This window comes from Humulus lupulus, chromosome 5 (assembly GCF_963169125.1).
Source record: "Humulus lupulus chromosome 5, drHumLupu1.1, whole genome shotgun sequence".
NCBI lineage: Eukaryota > Viridiplantae > Streptophyta > Magnoliopsida > Rosales > Cannabaceae > Humulus > Humulus lupulus.
In genome coordinates this window covers 204,088,684-204,098,119 of record NC_084797.1, presented here as the reverse complement: position 1 = coordinate 204,098,119, position 9,436 = coordinate 204,088,684, and the positions used below count along the sequence as shown (strand labels likewise).

Here is a 9,436-nt window from a genome sequence, read left to right as displayed (position 1 = left end):
CTCTCTGTATTAACAGTAATACTACCAAGTTGTCTATGTCACACCCACAGATATATATAAATATATATATATATATATAATTGTTATTGAAGGAATTGGAGATATTTACTTAATTACCTTGCTCTTGATTATTTCTTGTTTATATTAGATGTCACCCTGGAAAAAATGGATATTCAAGGCGCTAAGATCAGATAGCTTGAAGATGGAGGAAGAGAAAGAAGCTGTTTGCTTTATATATAATTAAACAACAAAACTGTAATATAAATTATTTTTTTTGCTGATAAAGGTCTCACAATATCTCCAAGTACGTCAATCTGTGCAATTTCGTTGGCAGTTTCTTAAATTGTTCTGATGAAAGATAAAGTATACCTTTCTCCGTTCTGTAGAAATTGATTTCGAGTCCGGTAGAAAAGATTGACTCGGTCTCGATCTGATTAATTTTCTGATATAGGGTCGTTATCGAAAAGTAGAGTGGTCCATGTTCACGTAACACAACTGACAAGCTTAGTTTCTCTTGCAGACAAAATTATTAAAATATTCTAAAACTGGCTGTTTGTGATATACTTCAAAATTTCAAGTGGATGGCTTAAACTTTCTTAGTTTAAGTTAAATTAACTTGATAAACACTCCACTTGCTAAGACTTAGCTAATGTATATCGCTCATCAATAATTTTTTTTTAATTTTTATATTCCCTAATTAAGTTTCCTTCACCAGACACTACTATAATAAGGAAATTTCTAATGGGATAACCATTCCACTTGTTCTGAAGATGGTGGTTTAATTCTTTAAAACTAGCAAAATTACAAAATCACTACACTAAAAAACATTAGAAGAAACAAACCAAAAAATAACATAAGAAAATAAGATAATTTGTACATAACAATATCAAAATAACACTACTAAATAAAAAATCTGTATTATGGGTGTAAGATTGATGTCATCCACCACGACTATTAGCATGAGTTCATAATTAGTGTATATTATAGTCTACTTTTATATATTTTTTTTTGTTTTGTTTTTTTTTGAGGCGAAGTAATTGATCCTGACCTTCTCCACGTTACTCTTTCTTTCTCACTCTTCCTCAATTTCTCATTAGCCCCCCTATCTACTCTACACTTTACTCTGCTCTACTTTACTCTCTCTCTTCTGTCTTATAGGTGAAGGAAGGAGGCAAAAAGTCATGGAGTTGATAGCTTTAGGAGGCGACGAGGCATGCATGGGGCTCCCAAATTCTTAGTTTATCTTGTCTTTGCAAGCTGCTGACGGTGGAGGGGTTTGAATGGGTTGATGCTAAGCGTCCAGGTTCCTAGAGTTCTTCACATATGAGCTATGAGTTAGTTAAATTATTTGCATGCATACATTGAGTTCTCTCTTGCAAGTGATAAGGATGATGAGTACACGCTCCTAGGGTTAATCGAGCACAATAATACCGATCTATGATATTCAGGCCATATTCCATGGCACTCCCATTCGATCCAACAACATGTAGAACGATTGGTTATTGCTAAGGCCCAAGCTAAGTTGACCCAAGGCGTAGGGTTATTCAATCCTCTCCACTCTTGCTAAGATCACTAAAGAAGCATTGACCTCCTTTATCGATACTGCAGAAGGTGAGAAGGAGCACAAACTGGAGCGTGGAACTAGAATGCGCATGAAGCCAAAATGGATGAAGGATTTCATGGTTGTGGAAAGACGTTGAGTCTAGAGAGATCACCTATAGCAACTGAATTTGTTAGTTCACTTGTATATATATATATATTATAGTTTGTATTGAGAATTACGTTTATGCTAAATGAAGAATTACATGCTTTGAGGAGTTTGGCACTAACATTTGGTGCTTTCATTGTTTTTCCTCAAGATGATGATAACGAAGAATGGTGAACTATTGCAGACCATGGAGCTCAGTTTCAAACAGTATGTCGATTCTCAGCTGGAACACTTTACTCTTTACTTGAACAACATCGAGTTAGCACAGAGGAGAAGCTTTCACAACTCTCTCCTAGCTATTTGACATCTGATCCTCAGTTGGATGTACGAGAGATCTATCTATTGGATCTGGGTCGGAACAGTGTCGTGTGGCTGAGCGTTCGGTCGATGACTCTTTCTTGCGATATTTTAACTCCATTTTCAAGACTATGTGTGTCAAGGTATCCCGATTTGATGGTACCCAGGTTGACAATTGGACCTAAAAGATTGATAAGTTCTTAACTCTCCACCAAGTTACTTCGGCAATAGTGCCTCGCGATGGTGGCTTTCCATTTGGATGGTGATGCCTCTACATGGTATCAATGGATGGAAAATGGTGGCAACCTCACTAGTTCGGAGGTGTTTCTTCATGAGTTGAAGAAGTGGTTTAGTGCTTCCATCTATGATGATCCATTGGGCTGCATTGCTAAGTTGACACAATCAGGGATGGTGTCTCAATTTCGCGATAAATTTAAAGGTCTCATGACTTGGATAACCGATGTCTCCGATTCTATGTTCCTACATTTTTTCATATGGGGTTTGAAGGTGGAAATTCATTAGGAGCTCCTTCTGGCTGCCCCTGCAGATCTAGTCGATGCCTTGGTTAAAGTCCAACTCTATGAGGATCACCATGTTGACTTAACAAGCCATTCTCACAACGATGACTCTCAGTTTGGTTATAGTCCTTACAAGGAGAAGGCTAGTGCCCTAGAAGGCTATCCCTAATTTGGCTCTCCAGGTTCTTCATCCCCGCGTTATTTTTCCCCACATATGGAGGCTTCTTCTAATGTTCCGGGGCTGCCTATTAAGCATTTGTATCTAGTGGAATTAAAGGAGCATCGCGATAAGGTTCTATGTTTTATTTGCGATGAAAAGTTCAATTTCAATCATAAATGGAATACCATGGTGTTGATTTTGTGTGGTCACGAGAACAATGAAGATGGAAGTGTTGCTTGGCCCTCCGATAATGACGAAGTTGCAGAGGAGAAGGTCAGTTTAAACACCCTTGCTAATGTTAGGAAAATGTATATGTTGAATCAATGGAAATTGGTTAGAAAATTACAACTCTAGAAAAAATATTGCAAATAAATAATTATTGATTAAATAGTGTTACAACTCTATGATTGAAAATACAAATAAACAATAAGAATTAGAAGAAGAGAATGGAAAAATACAACTCTAAGCAAAATGATACAAATAAAGTAAAGGTGTTTGAAACAAAAGAAATAAAATGATTACAACTCTAAACAAAAATACAAGTAAATAGAACAAGAATAATGAGAAGAAAATCAATAGAAGAAAAAGTAAGAACAAGAACAAAAACCAAGAAACTCTCACTCACACAACCAAAGTGAGAGTGTTGGGGATCACCAACTTGAACAAGGTTTGAAACCTTTGTCCAAAAGCTTATTTCCCCCTAACTCAAGCACTAAGGGATCTCTCATAGATTTTAGAAATGCTTTCTGGAATAATCAAGCCTTTAGGTGTTTTCTAGCCAAGTGCTCTAATGGATAGAAAATTTGTGTCTTACAAGTGAGCAATAGGCTCCTATTTATAGAGTTTAGAGACACCCTTTGAATTTCAAATTCCACTGACCCCCATGGTTGTTACCAATGATTAATTGGACGTTTATGGAATTAAAAGTGAGATTTGAGAGTTATTTGGGATTTCGGAGCCGTTCAAAAAGGTTGAAAAAACTGAAAAAATTTGGTTAGTTAAGCACCTGTGACCGTGGCTAGGAGCATCAGTGGCCGCGACCACTGGTCTTTGTACCCCAGGCCGCGGCCACCAACATCTTGTGGCCGCGACCACTGACCAATTTCAACACACAAAAATCTGCTGTTTTTCAAACAGTGCCAATACACTCCCAATTGATTTTGTAAGCCCCAAAACACATTATTGAGGTTAAAATCACGTCTCTAACATCCATTTCACATATGGCTTTAAGAAATTTATCTCAATATTGTGTAACAACAAATCTACACAATAATGGGCAATATTTGGAAGTTACAAATTTGTGACTGAATTTGTAACAACAAATATGTTACATATTTGGATATTCACATATATCTAAATATTGTAACTCTCCATTATATGTTACAATATGTGACACTCTTTGTCATATTTATTTAATCTAAAACATTATATTATAAAATAATATAACATTCCCCCATTAGATTAAATATTTATCTATTGTAACACTTATTTAATCAATCATTATATTTTAAAATATAACATATCCCCCACTTGATTAAATAAGAACTCTCTTTTATAGGAGTCATTGCATTGCTGCATAAAATAAATTATTTTTCAACTTGAACTTTACTATAGTGTAATTATCAAAATATTTGTTGAAAAATTGGTTGCACTAGGCATTGAACCATCTTTCCATGATAACAAATCGGTGATAACACACACACCTTTTCCATGTTCACTTGAGACCTCTATGTCTTGCTTTGCACCGTTAATGGCCATGTGCACTTTCTATTCGTGGACGTTCTTGAGAATACTCTCAATTCTCATGAGAGGCGGCACCACCCCTAGGTCCATATAGGTAGAACTCTTACAGTTTTTTGTTACCAAAAAATCCTTGTCTTCGCAAGACTGAATTCTATTAATAAACCTCTCGGTTTTAACCCTCAACTTGGTAACTCACAAGTACTCAACATCTCAGATGAGACTTGTTTTGAGTACAACTAATTTCACTTGATTGACTTGTTGTTACCTAGTGTAACTAGTATTAAATAACTAGTATTAAGATAGGTTAACATCAATCGTGAATCTCTTTAGGGAGTTTAAGTCTCATCCCTCGAGATGATGTAGCCACTAAATTCCTTGTTAGTGGCTTATTGAAAGGATCTGCCAGGTTTTCACTTGTTCTCACATAGGATATTTAGATGATTCATCTTTGAATCAATTCTCTTACATATCCATGTCTTAGACTAATGTGTTTAGACTTCCCATTATACACTCCGCTGTATGCTTTAGCTAATGTCGCTTGGCTATCATAATGTATCGATATAGTGGATACATTCTCTTTGATTAGGGGTATCTCTATCAATAGATCCCTTAACCATTCAGCCTCTTTGCCACTAGCAGCTAGAGCTATAAACTCTGCTTCCATAGTGAAATGAGATATACAAGTTTGTTTCTTGGAACCCCAAGAAATTACACCCCCACCAAGTGTAAATACCCAACCAGTTGTGGACAAGTTGTCCCCAAGATTGGATATCCAACTTGCATCTGTATATCCTTCTAAGATTGAATGAAACATGGAGTAGTGAATGCTTAGTCCTTTGGTTTTCTTGAGATAACCTAGGACTCTTCCAATAGCCTTCTTGTGATCCACAATTGGTTAGTTGTAAACCTACTAAGTTTACTTACGGCAAATGCTATATAAGGTCTAGTACATTGGGTAGCGTACATAAGACCCCTATAGCACTAGCGTACTCCAATTGAGCCACCACTCTTCTTTCATTCTTCTCTAGTTTTACACTATGATCGAATGGATTACTGGAATTTTTAACCTTGAGATGGTTAAATTTGTTCAATACTTTCTCAACATAGTGGGCTTGCCCTATGTTTCTTCACTTTAATACCAAGTATGGTGTCAATTTCTCCAAGATCTTTCATCTTGAAGGTTGATGACAGAAACCTTTTCATTTCTTCTATCCCTTTCATGTTATCACTTAGAATAAGAATGTCATCCACATATAAACAAACAATGATCACATATCCCTTACATGTTTTTGAATACAAACACTTGTCTCCATTGTTATGCCTAAACCCATTAGACATGATGGCTTGATCGAATTTCTAATGTCATTGCTTATGAGCTTGTTTCAATCCATATAAGGATTTTACAAGTCTACATACTTTATGTTCATATTTTGGTAGGACAAACCCTTTGAGTTGTTCCATATCGACCTCCTCATTGAGGTCACCATAAAGGAATGCTGTTTTGACATCCATTTGATGAACATACAAGTTGTGTATAGAAGCCAAAGCGAACAAAATTCTTATAGAAGTTGATCTTGCAATAGGAGCATAGGTATCGAAATAATCAATACCCTTTTTTTTGCCTAAACCCTTTAGCTACTAATCTAGCTTTAAAGGTTTGGATAGTGCTGTCAGTGTGGTATTTTCTCCTAAATACCCACTTACACCCAATTGGTTTAGACCCCAGTGGGAGGTCTACCAATTCCAAAGTATTGTTGGAAAGAATGGAATCCATCTCATCATTGATGGATTCTTTCCAAAATACACTATCTCTTGATTGCATGGCTTCTCAACAAGTCTTAGGATCATCCTCAACGAGAAGTACAATAGGAATTTTCCTAACGACTTCCTCTCTATTTCCTTCTACCATGTAGAAAGAAATTCGTTGAGAATCTATCTCATCCACTACTAGACTTTTCTCGTTTCTAAGCCTTTGACTTCTTCTAAGTTTAAAGGGTTGCTTTACATTCCTTTGATAATTCTCCTCTATAGAATCATTTTTGGATGTAGAAGCTTGAGAATTGTTCTCATATAACAAATTCTCCTTAAGAGATGTTGAAGCTTGAGAATTGTTGTCACATAACATGTTCTCAAAAAATTCAACTTCTCTAGATTCAATCACAATATTAGACTCTAAGTCTAATAGCCTATAAGCTTTACTATTGTTGGCATAACCAACAAAAGCACATTTTATGGCTCTTGAACCAACTTTGTTCTATTATGTTCGTTTTTCTTGCAATATGCAAGACACCCCCACACTTTGAAGTACCCTATGTTGGGTAATCTTCATTTCTATAACTCATATGGAGATATCTCATTTTTCTTCATCGGTATTCAATTAAGAATGTGACAAGCGGTTAACAACGCTTCACCCCATAAGTTGAAGTTCAAATCACTACACCAAATACCACTTTCCACAACACATAAATATAAGTTTATTCAAAAAGTATTATAATATCTAATGTAAAAATAAAAGCGGTAAAGAATAATGAAAGTTAAAATAAAGGCGGGCTTTGAAATTGTTAAGTGGCAAACTAAAATGAAAACGTATTGTTATACTTTCCCAAGTATAGTTTTGTCTTCCCTTTTCCCTCTTCCCGTTCTATTCTCTCTTAGAATTTTCCATACAATATTCAACCTAAACCCAGAGCTCTCATTTTCTCTCCTCTATTCTACCTATCTTCTCTTTCCCCATTCCAGATCTGGATTATTTTTATGTCTTCGCTAAATCTCTCATCGCATTATCACCCTCTCTACTAAAGCAAACCCAGCCGCCTATGTCCTTTATATTCCTCTACTTATTTCATTCCGAAGAACTCAGTCGCTATCACTCCTCTCTCTCTAAATCTCACACTATTCTCTTCACTTTGGGCATGCAACAGAGATGTTGGGCATGGGCATACCGTTCGTGCGACAGCCGTGAGTAGCGCCTCTTTCTCGGAGTGACAACCCAAACGAACGGTGACAAATCTCTACAACTTTGAGGAGCTGACTGCCCATCCCAGAAAGGAAAACGACAAAGTTGTACCTTTCCTTCTCTTGCTCAACAGAGACGAATGCACACCGGTGAGTATTTATTTACTTATTTAATATGTCAATATGAACTTAGTTATTTCTATTTTGGTACTGCAATGGGTTTTTTTTAATATGACATTGAATTTGGACGAGTAAAGTTGAACCCACCATGGATGCTTTGCTGTCACTTCCCTGAGCTCCTTCATGCACTCAGGATCTTTCTTGGCTGTCTGATATTTTCTTAGACATTAAACTTATTTTTGATAGAATCAATAAAAGAATTAAGTAGTTATTCAATTATTTGTTGCCAGAAATGTCAGAATTGAATGATTTGGTAATGTTTTTAAAGTGCAATTATTTTTCTTTATTTATTTTGTGCATCTTTAGGAAATAGTTAAAATGGCTCATGCTCATGATGCTCTTGTCTTGGTGGATAACAGTATAATGTCTCCTGTAGTGTCACAACCTCTGGAACTAGGAGCTGGTATCAATATAAAACATGAACTTTACATTCTACAGATTACTCTTTTTTATTTCCTCTATAAAACTGTTGGATTTTGATTCATTCATCTTTCATTCAGACATTTTTATGCACTCAGCTACCAAGTTCATTGCTGGGCACAGTGATGTGATGGCAGGTGTACTGGCTGTAAGAGGGGAAAGGTTATGCATGGACTTTCTTTACTGTGAACTATAATGTTATAATTTATAACTTCAGGCCCTTATTATAAATTTTTTTTTTCAGATTAGCAAAAGAGCTGTACTTTCTACAAAATGCAGAAGGGTCTGGGTTGGCTCCATTTGATTGTTGGCTCTGCTTACGATGAATTAAGACAATGACTTTACGAATTGAGAAGTAGCAGGTGAAACTTCATGCTTTTATCACTTTATAATTTTCTTATAATCCTTTTTTACAACTATAAAGCTCTGACTTATTAAGGTTGTAATTATTTAATATTTATTTCTTGTAGTTATGAATTATAGCCTGGTCATTTATCATATACATTGTCTTGACTTCACATAACTAATTCAAAATAATATTGTAACTCTGTTATATGTACTTGAACTTGTGTTGTGCATCTTGGGTAAGTTTGAATTATGTTAGTAATTAATGCTTTACCTTCTAACTTAACATGAGATTCTTCAGATGCAAATATTTGCTGTACCATCTGCTCTTTTACATTAATTTCAAAGTTGTAAAGTTAATACTTATATGGAGTACTATATTGTATATTTTAATGCATTTCTTTCTTTGGCAGAGTAATGCACAAACGATTGCTGAGTTTCTGGCGTCCCATCCACGGGTGACGAAAGTTAACTATGCAGGCCTTGTTGATCATCCTGGACATGATTTGCATTTTTGTCTGGTACTAGCATCAGATGTAACCTGAGATTGTTGCTGCAATATATCAAACCAATTTACTCCAAAACTTAATTGGATATGTTTTTCAGGCTACAGGTGCAGGATCTGTGTTGAGCTTCTTGACTGGCTCAATTGCACTATCAAAGCATATTGTCGAAAGTACCAAGTACTTCAACATAGCAGTCAGTTTTGGTATGCATCCCTTTTGGCTTTTTTATGTTGTTTCACATATGGTTGAGCAAAGGAACTATGTTTTGTAAATGTCTAATCCCCATGTGATTAAAGGGTATCGCACTTGTCTTATTATTCCATCAAAACAAGTATCGTTCCCTAAATAAAAAAATAAAAAATAAATAAATATGGTTGAGCAAAGGAAGATATAACTAAGGTTTAAATTTGATTCAGGTTCAAGGTCTTTTCCTTATGTGGAATAAGGAGAATTCCTCAGATTCAGATTATGAAAAAAAAAACTAAAACTAATTTGAATGCCCAACTTATGCATTTTATCAGGCCATGCTATTCAATAAGTCACATATTTGACACAATTTTTAGAGCACAATTGTAAAAGTTGATGCAAAAATGAATCATCTATT

General features: G+C 35.5%; 2 protein-coding genes across 3 annotated transcripts; both read left to right on the top strand.

Annotated features, from left to right (window-relative positions):
• Nucleotides 1-7,873: 7,873 nt before the first annotated feature.
• Nucleotides 7,874-8,337, top strand: LOC133833928 (cystathionine beta-lyase, chloroplastic-like). Of its 2 annotated transcripts, none has more exons than XM_062263512.1 (3): nucleotides 7,874-7,964; nucleotides 8,080-8,143; nucleotides 8,226-8,337. In XM_062263512.1, the coding sequence occupies exons 1-3, from the start codon at nucleotides 7,880-7,882 to the stop codon at nucleotides 8,305-8,307; spliced, it is 231 nt and encodes a 76-aa protein (XP_062119496.1). In that variant the 5' UTR covers nucleotides 7,874-7,879; the 3' UTR covers nucleotides 8,308-8,337. The 2 variants fall into 2 exon arrangements, with proteins under 2 accessions (XP_062119496.1, XP_062119495.1); XM_062263511.1 differs by having other exon boundaries at nucleotides 8,062-8,143.
• Nucleotides 8,338-8,528: 191 nt separating this feature from the next.
• On the top strand, nucleotides 8,529-9,215 carry LOC133833927 (cystathionine beta-lyase, chloroplastic-like). Its single transcript, XM_062263510.1, has 2 exons — nucleotides 8,529-8,847; nucleotides 8,933-9,215. The coding sequence occupies exons 1-2, from the start codon at nucleotides 8,614-8,616 to the stop codon at nucleotides 9,101-9,103; spliced, it is 405 nt and encodes a 134-aa protein (XP_062119494.1). The 5' UTR covers nucleotides 8,529-8,613; the 3' UTR covers nucleotides 9,104-9,215.
• The last annotated feature ends 221 nt before the right edge of the window (nucleotides 9,216-9,436 follow it).